This window comes from Salvia hispanica, chromosome 1 (genome assembly GCF_023119035.1).
Source record: "Salvia hispanica cultivar TCC Black 2014 chromosome 1, UniMelb_Shisp_WGS_1.0, whole genome shotgun sequence".
Classification (NCBI taxonomy): Eukaryota; Viridiplantae; Streptophyta; class Magnoliopsida; order Lamiales; family Lamiaceae; genus Salvia; species Salvia hispanica.
The window spans coordinates 43,576,600-43,591,600 of NC_062965.1; the positions used below are offsets into that span (position 1 = coordinate 43,576,600).

Consider the following 15,001-nt stretch of genomic DNA (forward strand, 5'->3'; position numbering starts at 1 on the left):
TTCAATCATGGCTCTCCAAGTAAAATCATCTAACTACAAGCACACAATCAAAATATTGCCACCAAATTCATTAATAAAGTTGAGTAAAACAGAAATTCAGCCACATATTCTAAAACACTTGCATTCTAAAACAGAAATGCAGCCACACTCAAAGCTGTACCACTTCGTGCAAACTTTCCAAAGTTCCTCCAACCTATGAAAAATAAAGAAACAGACAAAAATAAGAGTTAGCATATTGTATGTAAATAACAAAATAAAATAAAGAAGAATACATTGAAATACAATTACTCACCATCTTTGTAAGCTTTCTCCAATGCTGTTTCTGGTACATCTTCTTAATCTTGAAAAATGATGTCACCACATATTACATAAAATCAACAAAAAATAGATGAGTTAATTTGGAGAAACAGTGATGCTGCGAACATGGGCAATCTTGTGCCAATCCTCTCCACTTCCTCTCTGACATCGCCTTTCCAGTTGTGGGCATCCACTGACTGTTAGCACTTTCAGATTTGGCAGATCTGGAATGGATACAACCTTCGGGCAGTTCATAACAAAGAGCATAGAGAGAGATTGTAGCTGATCTGGGAGTGATTCCAGCTCTGGAAGATGGTTTAGGTGTAGATAAGTGAGGTGCTGAAAGCCTTGAGGCAAGCGTGTCATCTTGTGTAGAGCAAATAAATAGAGTTTCTTAAGATTATGCCGATGTTTAATATCCTTCGGCAACTCAAGTAATTCTGGGCAGTTCGATATGGAGAGGTCCTCCAAAGCAGTAAGGTGCTGCAACATGCCTTCTGGTAAACATCTCATTGTCCGACAACTCCCTAGACATAAACTTGTAAGCTCTTTTAAGGCTTCCAAACCTTCTCTTGTGAAAGAGATCTCTTTTGCATTCTCAATTGTCAATGACCGCAGCTTACCGAACTTTTCCAGTGCTTCTATTGGGAAACATGTCATGTTCTCTTCAACTTCGATTGACAGATCACTAGGAATGTCGTGCTCAGATAATAAAGCCAAATCTGTGCTTCTACATGCTAGTTGCGTCAACTTTCCGAGGGACGAGAGTGATGGCAATACTAATGAAGAACAACGCTGGATATTTAAGGATTTCAAGATTTGGGAATGCTTCTTTACTACTCTGTTGCTCCTTTGAGAGTCCCTTAAGATTCGGGAGATCAGTTAAAACCAGTTGTTTCAAAGCCACGAACAGTATCTTTACTGGGTGACCACTCCCAAATTCTTCTTCTTCAATAATATACTCCACCCCAACATTCTTTAAATACAGCCTCCTAAGATGAGGTAACTCTCCCAGTTTTGGAAAACGCTCCCAGTTTTGGAAAACGCCTAATATTTTTGCAATCACTTATCTCTATATGAACTATTTTCCTCTGCGTTGAATTTTTCATCCAACGTGGAAGATATCTACCACTGAAGCCTTTTATATAAAGAGATTCAAGATTGGGGTGAGGTTCAAGTGCTTCCAACACCATTTCATCAACTTCATCCTTGTACAAATCATTTCTTTCCCACGACAACCTCAACTCATGAAGATTGTTTTTCTCTGCAATCTTTGCTCTCTTAGCATCCATATGGTCTTTTACTCTCTCCAGATGCCTAATCTCAAGACTTCCACCGAGGTTCAAGCATTCCAGTTCCCCAAGTTGGTTATCTCTCTTGAGACCAACAACAAACATACTCAACGTTTTTAGGCCATTTAACTCTCTCATTTTAGATGGCATCTCACACAACGAGTTGCAGCCATACAAACCTAGATGTTGGAGATTACGTAGAGATGTGAACTTCTTAGGTAAAGCCACAAGTCTATCACAGTAGTGCAAGTAGAGGATTTGCAAATTCCAAAGAGTACACAACGAGCCCGGGAGAGTGCGAAATTTAGATAGAGACAAATTCAAGGATCGCAAATGTTTAAGATTTCCAATGGAAGAAGGCAAATCTTTTACTATGTTACGAGGGGCATTTAACACTCTTAAACTTGTGAACTCTAAGATGGAAGTGATGTTCATATCTTGCTGAAAAGATTTAGGAAACACAAGAGTTTTGTGTAGCAAATGTACCTCGCGGATAGTTGATGCACTTCCTAGATTTCTTTCACTTTGTACTCCAGGAACTTTGTTCTCCATTATTGACTCTGCCAGATCATGAACGAGATCATGCATACTGATATTTTCATACTTATCTACTTGTAGAAGAGATCTGAGTAGTAACTCATTACATATTTGATTTCCAACATCTTCCACTTGTAGAGTCCCCTTTGATGAAATGTAGCCATGAGCCATCCATAGAAGGATCAATTCTTCCTTTCTATGGCAATGGTCCTTAGGAAACGCTGCAAAATAAGCAAAGCATTGTCTGAGCTCCAACGGAAGATGATGATAACTCAATCTCAAAGCGGGCATTATCAAACTCTCTTCCATCGACAACTTCCATATCTCACTATCTCTCACATATATCCATTCCTCTGCCCTCCTTTTAAACCGTAAGATTCCTCCAAGAGTTGTAGCAGCCAGGGGCACTCCAACACATTTCTTCACGATCTGTTTCCCAATTATCTCTAGCTGTGGGGACACCTCTTCTCCCGGACCGAAGGCGCGATGCAGCAGCAGTTCCCAGCAATGCTCATCCGACAGCCCCTCAAGGCAGTAACATGGAAGTGTTGTCATTATATCAGCAACCTTCTTCTGGCGTGTGGTGACGACGACAGATGAGCCGGCTAAGCCACATGATAGAACGTCTCTCAACTCAAACCATTTATCCTGGTGGTCGTTCCAGACGTCATCTAAAACAATCAAATATCTTTTTTTGCTCAACAATTCCCAAAGGTGACGCTCTGCAGCATCCAAGTACTGCAGATCCGAAGCTTTTCCGCTCCCCGTGGCAGATTCAATCATGGCCTTCACCAAAGTCTTCATCTCAAAATTATCTGAGACACAAACCCAAATCCTTAGATCGAAGTGCTCTTCCACCTGCGGATCGTTGAAGACTAGTCGAGCGAGAGTGGTCTTCCCAAGGCCGCCAACGCCGATGATTGGCAACACGGACATCTTCTGCTCCTCCTTCACATCATTCACTAGCATCTTCACAATCTTGTCTTTATCTTCTTCCCTGCCTTGAATCTTATTAGACTGGTTCAATAGGGAAGCTGTCTCGCGTGAGGAAAGAGCAACTTCTCTCGGCCTATCAACAGGCATATCGCGCAGATGAAACTTAGCACGTTCCGCAGCAACAACCTCCACTTTCTCGTTGACTTGCTTCATCATCCTTGCAATGTTGTGGCGATACAGAACTTTTTTGAGGCCGTAGCGACTGAGTTTTGAACGAGATTGGTTGAGTTTGGAGACATGAGTGTTGCACTCATCCAAAATGTCATCAATCTCATAAGCAAGTACTGTGAGCTTTTGCAGCCAGTCCCGAATTGGCTTGCTCTCGATTTGCTTGTCTTCAGCATCCTCCAATACAGCTTGAATGATGGTGAGAGTGCTGCAGAGCTTCTTCATCTCATCGTCGACACCCAAGATCAGTCCAATCTCCTCCTTGATAAGAGAGGTCAGATTGTCAAGAAGGAGTTGAAGAAATGCCTCTGCCATTATGGAACAACAACAATTAGTGATTCTTTTTCAGATAGCCAAATGAGATATTAGAAGGATGAATGTGAGAGGAAGGTATGTAATTGCAGTATGTATTCGTCCATATGTTTATAAAGATTGAAACTTTTATTGGTTGTTACGCTATAAAGAATTGGTAGTATTATATTTTGTCCACTAAACATTTCGAATCTTGCCATAGATTGAAAAGTTTGTTGGTTGTTACGCTATAAAGTATTGGTATTGTATTTTTCCACTAAACATTTCGAATCTTGTCCATGTGATTTCATTTGATCATTTGATGATTGTAAATTAACATTTTATTTTGTACTATATTAATATTTTTATTCTAATGCATTTTCTGAATCATGGATAATTTTGAAAAACTCATAAATTTGAAAAATAATGCTCCCTCCGTTCACGAAAAATAGGACACATTTGTCATTTTTGGTTGTCCACGAAAAATAGGACACATTAAAATAATATGTACCCCACATTCCACTAACATTACTTTTCTCTTACTAATGATATGTGATGAGTCTCGTTCTAAGTCTTGGTTACTGGTTAGTATAACGTGCTTTATTGGATAATATCTGCAAAATAGTTGTTAAAGTGTGCAGGTTGAGGTACTAAATCAGGAGGAAAGGATCAGAAGGAATTGGCGTGAAAAAGCAGTAAAAAAGTGTGCAACTGGCCAATATGGGCAGAAAAGGTGCAAACTGGTCAGGATGGATGACACGGAACTGGACACGAGAATGAAGGACTTGCTTGGAACAATCACCTACTAAAGAGGGGCAAAGTTGTCGTTTCGCATGAAGAGGCAACCCTAGAAATTAGGGCAAGCCACCCTATAAATAGGAGTTGAACATAAAGAGACTTATCACTTTATCATCATTTTAAAATCAACTTGAAACAACTCATTTTTTTGGGGGAGAATAGCTCCATTGGCTCTAAGTTCCACTCTCTAAATCCAGCAGCCTGCCATGAAGATTCCGGCCACCAGCCGGCGGGGAGTCATCATGCCTGAATCATTCCAGCCGCCGTAGTCCAGTTCCAGTTTCAGAAGAAGCCATCAGCCATTTACATGCTTTCTTTTAATGCTTTCTTAGTTTAAGAACTTGTTTTACTTGCATTTGTCTCGGATTTTAGTAGTTAATCTGTTTGAAGCATCTTTTGGTTTGAATGTTTGAATGACGTTAAGTTTTTATGGTTTTATTTGAGTTTTAGCTTTGTTATTGCTTTAAATCTCTCTAGTTAGCTAGATTTGATAGTTTTATGTTTATTTCTGTAAATTAAATGCTTGAATCTGTCTAGCTTTGTTAGATCTAGTTATTCCTTAATGTTTACAAGTTTTAATATGATTAAGTTTCTCAAAAATGCATGGAATTCGTTTCTGCTTGTTTCTGTCACCCTGTCCTGTTGACCACTATGCATAAATCTCAGTTTTTCTTGCATTCGTTCTTGATTTCAAGTTAAATATTGCATTTACGAATTTTTGAGCTTGAGCATTCATCAATGGAGTTTGTTAGATCTAGTTAGTTTAGCTTGGTGAAGAAGAAAATGTCACAATCAAAGATATGTTGCTTTTGTTACTTTTTGCTTTTGTACTTGCACTTTTTTCAGCTTTTCTGCAAACCCAGCAGCCAGTCTGCCAGCATGTCCTTTGATTCCCTTTCCCTTTTGTCTAACCATTTTTAGTAAGTTTCGTCTAGTAGCTTCTTATATGCATACCTAGGTGTCCAACTTTCACATTCACGTACACATCCAGTAGCATTAAGCATTTAGTTACCTACTGGTCAGTATAGGTAGAGTCTCATTTTAATTTTACGCCTAGGTAGAACTCAACCCCAAAAGCGTGGTAGCAAACCAACCCTTCCAAAATGTCTTTGCAATTGCACTTCGCCTACATCCATCTCTGTGGGATCGACCCTTACTCCATTATACTAGCCAGTAGAAATGGGTTGAGGTATTTTTGTTGACAAGAGGTTTTAGGCAGAGACCCAACGACACAGCTAGGTCTAGGTACCCTCCTGGCCAGTTGACACGTACACACAAGAGTCGCCGCCCTTAAAAAACCTCGTCTGTCAATATGGACCCCACATTCCACTCACACTACTTTTCTCTTACTTTACCAATTCTACATTAAAACCCGTGTCATTCACAAAGTGCTCTATTTTTTGTGGACGGAGGGAGTATAAAAATATTCTTCATCTTTCACTTTAGGTCATGCTTGGTATGGTGGAATGGAATGATATTCCTAATTTCATTTCATTCCTTCACTTGATACTCCCCCTGTCCCATAAGAATATGCACTCTTTCCATTTTAATCCGTCCCACAAGAATAAGCATTTTCCAATTTTAGAAACTCTTTTCACTCTAATGAGGTGAGACTCATTCTCCATTAACAATACTTTAATTACCTTTTATCTCTACTGATAAGGCTCGTTTCATGCATTGGTTTTGGGTTAAAATTCTGTGCATTTGGGGCGTTAATCTGTGTTAATGAGTTCAGGTGAGTAGTAAATCTGCCGGACCTAGGAGTTGCTATTACCTGACCTGGCAGATGCAAAAGAGATGAAATTGAAGTAAAAATCGGAAGTTGTCGTTCGGACCTGGGAGAATTAAAAGTTGGCGACAGGAACAGAATGGAGCATGAGCAGATCATTTTAAAAGTCTTATTCAAGGGCAAAAGCGTCAAATCACCAGAGGGATACCCTAGGGATCAGAGCCTCACATATATAAAGAGCTCAACCTTGAAGAACAAGACAGCCACTTCTACACACTCTTAGCTCAAGCTTTCGTTCCATACCTTAGTTTCACACTTCAAATTTCTCATTTCTCATGCTGCGCACTTGGAAATGGAGTGATTATGGCCACCGTGGCTTTCATCGTTATTTTGCTGCTGTGTAACACCGCCTTGTGAAGGTGAAGAAACAATATTTACTTGCTTTTGTTTAGTTTGTTATCGGTTTCAAGTACTTGTTGGTTTTGAAGTTTCGTAACTCTAGTTTCTGACTTTGATTTGCTGGATTCGAACCTATTTCTCGTTATTATGGAAGTTTATGTTGGTTTTTGTTGGATCTCACTGAGTTGATGTTTATTTCTTGCTTTTAGCTTTCGTTCTTGTTTATTGTTGGATGTTTGGAGCTGAAATTTGTTGGTTTGTTGATGGAGGTTGTGGATTTGCGTATGAAGATTTCTGGATTTGTTGAATCGTGGTGTATTTGAGTTGGAGTTTCGCGTATCTGGTGTTTTCTGTTTACGTTGTGCATGATTATGGCTATTTACTTTCTGTTTCTGCATCCTTAAGGTCCAGTAGCGTAGATCTGTTAGTTTAGGCTTTAATTTCTCGTTTTAAGTTTAGATCTGAAGTTTGCTCTGTTTTCATGGTGTTTAATACTTTGTTTTATTTGCTATTCTCGTTTGATTCCCGAAGAAGATGAAGTTGTTGGTAGTTAGAATCAGATCTGCTTTATGTCAGTACTTTTTCTACATGAACTTTACTTTTCTGCATTGTTCTCCAGACCCTGTCAGTACCTTCTGAATGTCTTTTTACTTTTCTGCATGCTTTTCCAGACCCTGGTAGTTTAGGGAAACTTGTCTCTACTTTTCACTTTGACCCTGCCTACCCAAATTAGGAAAGTCCGTCTAGTTAAGTTAACTCCAGTTGTCTTAGAACTTTAAAATATCTCATTTCTCAAAAGTCATGCACGTTCCGTACGTTCTCATTTCTTAGACCTAGTAGGTAGAGTAAAGTTTTTCCTATCTCTCAGACCCAGTAGTTTTAAGTTCTCGCCCACAAAATTGTGTGGCAGCAGCCAACACCCTTTTCCCAAAACATCCTCAAATGCAGTTTCGTAACACCTTCGTCCTCGTGGGATCGATCATTTACTTCCCTGTGCTAGTTGTAGTATAGTGGGTTGAGGTTTTTGAAGAAATAGAGTGCACCCAACGAACCCTTTCTGATAGTTTCATGATCTTCTAGCCTCTAAAGTCTAGTCGAATCCTCTGGACCTATTAGATCGAGTGAATATTACACAAACCGCACTGCACGTTTCTAGCATCTTCATCTACCTCTCTTATTTTACCAATTTTGCATTAAAACCCGTGTCAAACCCAAAGTGCATATTCTTTGGGGACGGAGAGAGTATATTTTCTCTTAGGAATCATCATTTCTTTTTAGAATCACCATTCCATTCTCATGAGAATATTCATTCATTCGATTTAACCAAAGAATGGTCAATCTATTCTATTTTTCCTTCTTTTCATTATGGATTTTCATACTATATTATACTCCCTCCGTTCAAAATAGTTTGTCCCATTTTTACATTTTGGTCTGTCCCATATAGTTTGTCTCATTTCACTTTTTTACCATTTTTGGTAGTGAATCTCATATTCCACAAACTCATTCCTACTCACATTTTATTATAAAACTAATATATAAAAGTTGGACCCACATTCCACTAACTTTTTCAACTCACATTTCATTATATTTCTTAAAACTCGTACCGGGTCAAAGTGAGACAATATTTGGGGGACGGAGGGAGTATTACTCAATCTCTTCTCAACTATAAATAGAGCCATAGGGTTTTGGTTCAAACTGTTAGAGTTTGTATGCTAGAAATCACGTTTCGAATGATTGAATACTGTAAAACTCTTATTTTATTTTCCAAGGAATAAAACAGATTATTTTTGTCATAATGTTGTTATGTTTTACATTTAATGGATGTTAATTGCATGTTTAAATGTATTAATTAACTTAACAAAGTCTAAGTCTTTGTTTTAGTAGACCGGTTGTGGGCGGCGTCCACTTTAAGGTAACACGGTCAGTCCTAAACAAAGAAAAAGAAGAATTTCACGACCTAGATGGAATTAGACTATTCATCGTGAAAGGTTGCAATGTCGGTCCGCATATTTCTAAGCCTTACTGAAATAAGATGACATTGGTGTGGTAAAGTACTGAACGGATCTAACAGCAAGACTTGTCTTTGTGCTATCTGACGAAAGGCGAGGTCTTGATAAATATTTGTTTCTTAATCAATGTAGGTTTGCATTGAGCATACGATATTGATTATGCATTACTTTTGACTTATCAAATGGAGCGGGTTTTTCGTAACCCAATAATCCTGATATATTGGGTAGTGGTGATTGGTATCTAGCGGTGCTAGGATTGATATTATATTGAATCATGCGCGAGGTGAGTCTCGTTTGATAATGTCCTCAAGAGGAGCGAAACAAGGTTTTATTATTTGGAACCTAGCTAGTTGGAGTTTGATCACTCTATGAATAATAAATAAGCGTTTCATGCTAAGTCCACTCTTGGGATTAATAAGAAATTAATTAATTAAGTCCATAGCAGACATTAATTAATTAATGAACATTTTTATCTTAAGCACGGGAAATGAAAGTTAAAACGGAAACCCGGATTACTTATAATTTCGGATTTGGATGTGGAGAGTTCAATATAACTTTGTAGTGGTTGCTCGTAATATTCCGATTAAAGCTTATATTAAATTGTGGGTTCAATTTAATTAGTAAAAAGTAAATTGGATGAGCTCATATCCAAAACCTTCCATAAATCCCTGTCTGGGCCCAAAAGGAACTTAATATAAATAGGAGAATAAAGGAGACAGAAATAACAATTAATACAACCAAAATTTTCGTCCCCCTCTAGGAAGAGGAGTTCAAAATTTTCAACTAATTGGAAAAGGATTTCTTCTGTCTTCTTTATTTAAGTCCTAGTATTCCGGTTAGATCAGCCTACACTGATATTGGAGTACAGTTCGGGAACCAGAGAGAAGATCCGTGGTCTAGTATTCAAAGCGTCACGTGGAGAAGTATCTAGTCATCATCAATTCTTTGGAGAATTAATAAGGAATTATTTCTGCTCCGTAGAAAAGCATGTTTTAGGTTTCAATATACTTAAATCATGATTAATTCAAGTTATGAGCATGATACATATGAGAATTACGCGAACAGATTTTGTCTAAATAATCTGCTAAATAGATCTGATTATTATGTAATTTATTTGTTCGATTATGTATTAAATTTTGAAATTCGAACGCTCTTTCGCTGCCAGTTCCTTCAATTGGTATCAGAGCCAGTGTTTGGCTCTGATTATTTGGATTTAAATTTCACAAAATTCATGTATGCATATATTATTTGATTACGAAGCATGTTCTTGTATTTTATTGTTTAATTTTATGCATGATGAACTCAGTAATATTCGAATCAAAGAACTTGAATTATTCGATAGTACGAGGCGTGCAATTCGTCGGCGCTTGCGCCGGGACGAATCGCACAACATGCGATCGGAAAAGGGTAGTCAAGCGAGTGGGTGTGTAGGGTGCGATCCACCGGCGATGCACGGACGAGGATGGTCTCGTGTGCACCGCCGGCGAGACCTCCGGACCTTGTGTATCTCGGCACATCGCGTTGGCCCAGTTGGGAGCACGAACACGAACGTGCGGCGACGTGAACGCGAGCAGTGGGGCTCGCCCACGGCGCCGTCATGATCGAGGCAATTTTCCGTGCTCCGACGCTAGGCTGTCGACGGAGCGATCGAGTGGCGAAGCCACCGGAGATTGCGAAAGAACCCTAACCCTAGTCGCCCCAGCCCTAGCGACGCGGGACCGAGAGCAGCAAAGCCGTTCGCGGCGGCTGCTGGTTCGCGTGAGATCGTCGGGGCGGAGGAAGTTCGCCGGAGTTGCGTGGCGGTGGCTGCGCGGCTGGACGACGACAACGGAGGGATATTCGTGGCGTTTTCACGCCGGAGAGGGAAAAGGAAGCGGCGTGCCTTAACGCGCGGACCGCCGGCGAAAGCTGGGCGGCGAACAAGTAAGCACACTACTTTTCTCTCTACCTTATCTCTCCAACTCTTTTCACAAAATATAAACTAAATTCACCAAGAGTGCATGGATATTCTCCTTTATTTAGCTTCCAAAGAAAAAGGCTTTAAAGGCTCAAAGTGGCTAGCTAGGGAAAAAATGTAATGAGTAAGGTCAATAATTAGGATATAGAAAGTAGCTAAGAATGATGGCCTGACGTCCTCTTTTATCATTTAAACACTATGAATGCAGATAAATCACATAAGAAAGAAATTTACAGCTCAAGTCTCACAAGGTATAAGCATGATTCAAGACAAACAAGCAATTCATTAATTGTGCACATTTTCACTAAACCTTCAAGTCAATGCATCAAGTCAACTCAACCAACACATAAAAGAAACTTTTTATCATAGGCAACTCGGTCTGATGTCCCTACACATGAGATTTCTAAGTTTTCTATGTTATGCTCATAACAAGATTCACCTTGGGTTTACTAAAAAAATAAAACTAATAATAAAAAGGAAAAACAAAAACTCACGGTCCACCACTTCATTCCCCCAAACTTATTCAAAACTACGTTAAGAATAAATTTGAAAAGTCGGTAGGGACGTGAGTAAACTAAAATTAAAAAAAAAATAAGGAAAAAAAATGATACCAATGTTGGGCTGCCTCCAAACAAGCGCTTGGTTAACGTCTTTAGCTTGACACTAAAAATACCTGCAAGCATACATGGTAGATCTAGTATAGCTAAAGGTCAGTACCGGGATATCGAACACAGGAAATAAGATTGCAACTGACTACCATATACTAAACATCACATACTATCTAGAGACACGGGATTTTTTGGTTTAATTTATTAAACTAGACATAAAATAAATAACCAAATAAAAGAAAGCATAAAAACACATGATACAAAACAGGCGTTAGAAAGTAGAATTTTAGGATTCAAAACACAATTGGCTTCCTTGAATTACGGTCTCTAGAGTTATTAAGTCGGTCACTTAACTAGATTAAACCCCCTCCCGAGGTGAGAAATCCGTAGATCATGTGTAAGGAGGTATAAGGATAAATCAAATAACTGCAAGAGCTAACACGGAAAATCAATTGAATATCTTTACCAAAAAAATCCACAAAAGATGTTCTACTCATAGACAAGTAAAAACTACAAATAAATTACGAGACATAAAATAAATAGATAAAACCCAAGGTTGAATCTTCAATCTCCAGTCTTCTCTTGTCTGGATCTGCAGAGCTCCGCTCCAATGGAAGATGGATGATTATGTATGGAATATGGGATGAATGAATGTGTAGAGGGGGAGGATTAGAGGCTCTGAGATAAAGATTATGAATTAAGTTAGAGGTATTTATAGGTTGGAAAAAAGGTTTATTTTGATAATTTTCGTGGCCTACAAGATAAGGGAGAGATTTGGCTTCACAATATAATAATTTATTTTCTTTGCGTGAATTTCCGCCTAAATTTCCGCCAGCTTTGACTGCACTGCGCAACGTTCGAAGAATAGTCATAACTTTCTCCACAGAACTCCGATTGAGACGTGCGAGATATCCACGCGAAGCTCTTTCGAAGATAAAGAGAATGACATATAGTAAGCACTGATTGGACTTCAAAATCTCTGGAAGAATGGGCTCGAACAGAGGCTGCTGCACTTTGGCCTTTTTTTCACCTTTTTCTATCTTTTTCTATCATTTATCAACAAACACATCAAAACTACCAAATGTATAACATATGCAATTTAAGAACATAATTTGCATGATTGACATTTAAAACGAGTTAAATCTAGCCCTTAAAAACATGCAAAATCCGTATTTGTCAACAAACTCGAGGGCCAAAATTACATAGAATGGAAACAAAATTTGGATATCGTTCTCACAGCAGAAGAGTACAAGTTTGTACTCAGTACTCCACAGCCTCCAGTTCCCGCGGCTAACGCATCCGTGGGAGTTCAGAATGCGCATAAACGGTGGCATAAGGCGAAGAGATGGCTAAGTTCTATATGTTGGCATCTATGTCTTCAGTACTCAAGCATCAACATTCTGCCATGGCGACTGCCGCTGAGATTATGCATAATCTTGCAAATCTTTTTGGTACTCAGAATCGAACGGCTAAGTCTCAAACCTTTCGGAGTATCATGACGAAGACTATGAAGGAAGGCACATCTGTGAGGCAACATGTCCTCGAGATGATAAGCCACCTCAACCAGATTGAGGTTTTGGGAGTGACGATCGATCCCGAGTCCCAGATTACTATAATCCTTCAGAGTCTTCCCCCTAGCTTCCATCAGTTCAAGCTCAATTTCGAGATGAACAAGCGGGACTACACTTTAGCTGAGCTGCTGACTGAACTTCAGTCGGCGGAGGACCTTATGGTTCAAGCCAAAGTAGCTATGCTGAGTTTGGCACCTAATTCCTCTGGCTCTAAGCCTCGCGCATGAAAGAAAAAGGCATCGAACCCAGATGCAGCTAAGAATGCTAAGGGAAAGAAGAAGAAGAAGAAGAAGAAGAAGAAGAAGAAGAAGAAGAAGAAGAAGAAGAAGAAGAAGAAGAAGAAGAAGCCTACTGGAAAATGCTTCAAGTATGTAGAGAAAGGTCATTGGAAGCCAAACTGTCCTAAAAAGGGCAAGGCTACAGGTATGCACCATGCTCTAGTAGTCAAGTCATGTTTGGCTTCGACATCTACTCACACGTGGGTTATTGATACTGGAGCAACTAATCATATATGTTTTGATCCTAACTTAATGCAGGTTACAAGATGGTTACATGATCGTGAGATCGAAGTCCAGCTGGGCGACGCTACTAAAGTGGCGGTCGTCGTAGTGGGAGACGTTTATTTACGTTTTAGTAGTGATAGATTTTTTATTTAGAAGAATGTTTTATTGATACCTTCTTTTAGAAGAAATTTAATTTCAGTTTCTAAATTGTCTTTGATGGATATTCGATTTCTTTTAATGACAATTGCATTATTAAGAAAGATGGTACTTATATCTGTCGTGAGATTATGGAAAACAATCTGTACACAATCACTTCTACACAGTTTAATCAACGTAAATCAGAACTCAATGCTACATCAAAAGTTTCAAAGAAAAGAAAAGAACCTTCAATTTCAATGAACGAAACGTACTTATGGCACCTTAGACTTGGTCATACAAACGAAAGAAGGATTCATGCTATGGTTGATTAAGATCTTATTAAAGGTCTTGAGAAGGAACCGTTTTCAAAATGTGAATCCTGTTTGGAAGGCAAGATGACTAAGAGACATTTTAGGTCAAAGGGTAATAGGGCCAAGGAAGTACTTGAGCTCGTTCATACTGATGTGTGTGGACCAATGTCTACCGAGGCAAGGGGCGGTTTTCGATATTTCATCACCTTCATTGATGAATTCTCGAAAATTGGATACGTCTATTTGATGCGCTACAAGTCTGAAACTTTTGACAAGTTCAAGGAGTTTAAGGCTAGTGTAGAGACGCGTCATGGTAAGAGTATCAAATGCCTGCGATCTGATCGCGGAGGCGAGTACCTAAGTGCCGAGTTTTTGGACTACTTATCAGCGTCGGGAATTCAATCCCAACTGACTGCGCCGAGCACACGCCAGCAGAATATAGGACCTTGTTAAACATGGTCCGGTCGATTATGAGTAATGCACAGTTACCAATTTCGTTTTGGGGACATGCCTTGCTATCAGCGAGCCATATATTAGACAATTTACCTTCTAAATCAGTTCCTACTACCCCATATGAGTTGTAGACCGGGCGTAAGCCCAATCTGGAACATCTCAGAGTGTGGGGGTGTCCGGCTCATGTATTGGAAAAGGATCCTACTAAGCTGGAACCAAGGAGGGAGGTATGTGTGTTTATAGGTTACCCTAGAGGATCGAAAGCTTATGAATTCTATAGTCTCCGAGATAAGAAAGTCATTGTGAGCACACATGCCACATTCTTAGAGGAAGACTTTATAATGAATCATAAGTCCAACAGTGAGATAGCTCTTGAAGAGCTAACTTCAGTCACAAGTTCCATTAACCAAGAACAATTACCTAGTGTAACAACAATTCCAGAAACTTCAACTACTACTCCAAATACTGTAGTGTCGCGTCGCAGTGGGAGGGTCTCTCATGAGCCCGAAAGATACATTGGTTTGGGTGAGTGCATGGATCACTCCTCGGACAGCAATGTATTTGATCCTTGGAATCTAGCAGAGGCACAGACAGATGTCGATCATTGCGAATGAGTGAAAGCAATGGATTCAGAACTACAATCAATGGTTGACAAAGACGTCTATGATTTGTCTATCCTACCCGAAGGCTGTACTACCATTGGGAGCAAGTGGATATAAACACGTAAACGTGTTAAAGTCTTTAAGGCAAGACTAGTGGCTAAGGGGTATACCCAAAGGGAAGGCATCGATTACGATGAGACCTTCTCCCCAGTAGCCATGCTCAAATCGATCCGTATTCTTTTGTCTATAGCAGCTTACATGGATTGGGAAGTATGGCAGATGGACGTTAAGACTGCGTTTTTAAACGGGAGTCTTGAGAAGACCATCTACATGGAACAACCC

At 39.5% G+C, this 15,001-nt stretch overlaps 1 protein-coding gene across 3 annotated transcripts; it reads right to left on the reverse strand.

Moving 5' to 3' along the window:
• Positions 1-957: 957 nt before the first annotated feature.
• Positions 958-3,666, reverse strand: LOC125215606 (putative disease resistance protein RGA1). 3 transcript variants are annotated; one of them, XR_007175291.1, is made up of 3 exons: positions 2,234-3,666; positions 2,076-2,149; positions 1,732-1,768 (listed from the first exon to the last, which is right to left on the reverse strand). XR_007175291.1 is itself a non-coding variant. In XM_048117081.1 (2 exons), the coding sequence occupies exons 1-2, from the start codon at positions 3,603-3,605 to the stop codon at positions 1,724-1,726; spliced, it is 1,575 nt and encodes a 524-aa protein (XP_047973038.1). In that variant the 5' UTR covers positions 3,606-3,666; the 3' UTR covers positions 1,596-1,723. The 3 variants fall into 3 exon arrangements, 2 of the variants coding, with proteins under 2 accessions (XP_047973029.1, XP_047973038.1); XM_048117081.1 differs by having other exon boundaries at positions 1,596-1,768; positions 2,076-3,666; XM_048117072.1 differs by having other exon boundaries at positions 958-3,666.
• Between the last annotated feature and the right edge of the window lie 11,335 nt (positions 3,667-15,001).

Excerpts from the sequence above, each read along its gene's own strand:
- LOC125215606 (XM_048117072.1), bottom strand. The coding sequence starts at position 3,605 with ATGGCAGAGGCATTTCTTCAACTCCTTCTTGACAATCTGACCTCTCTT.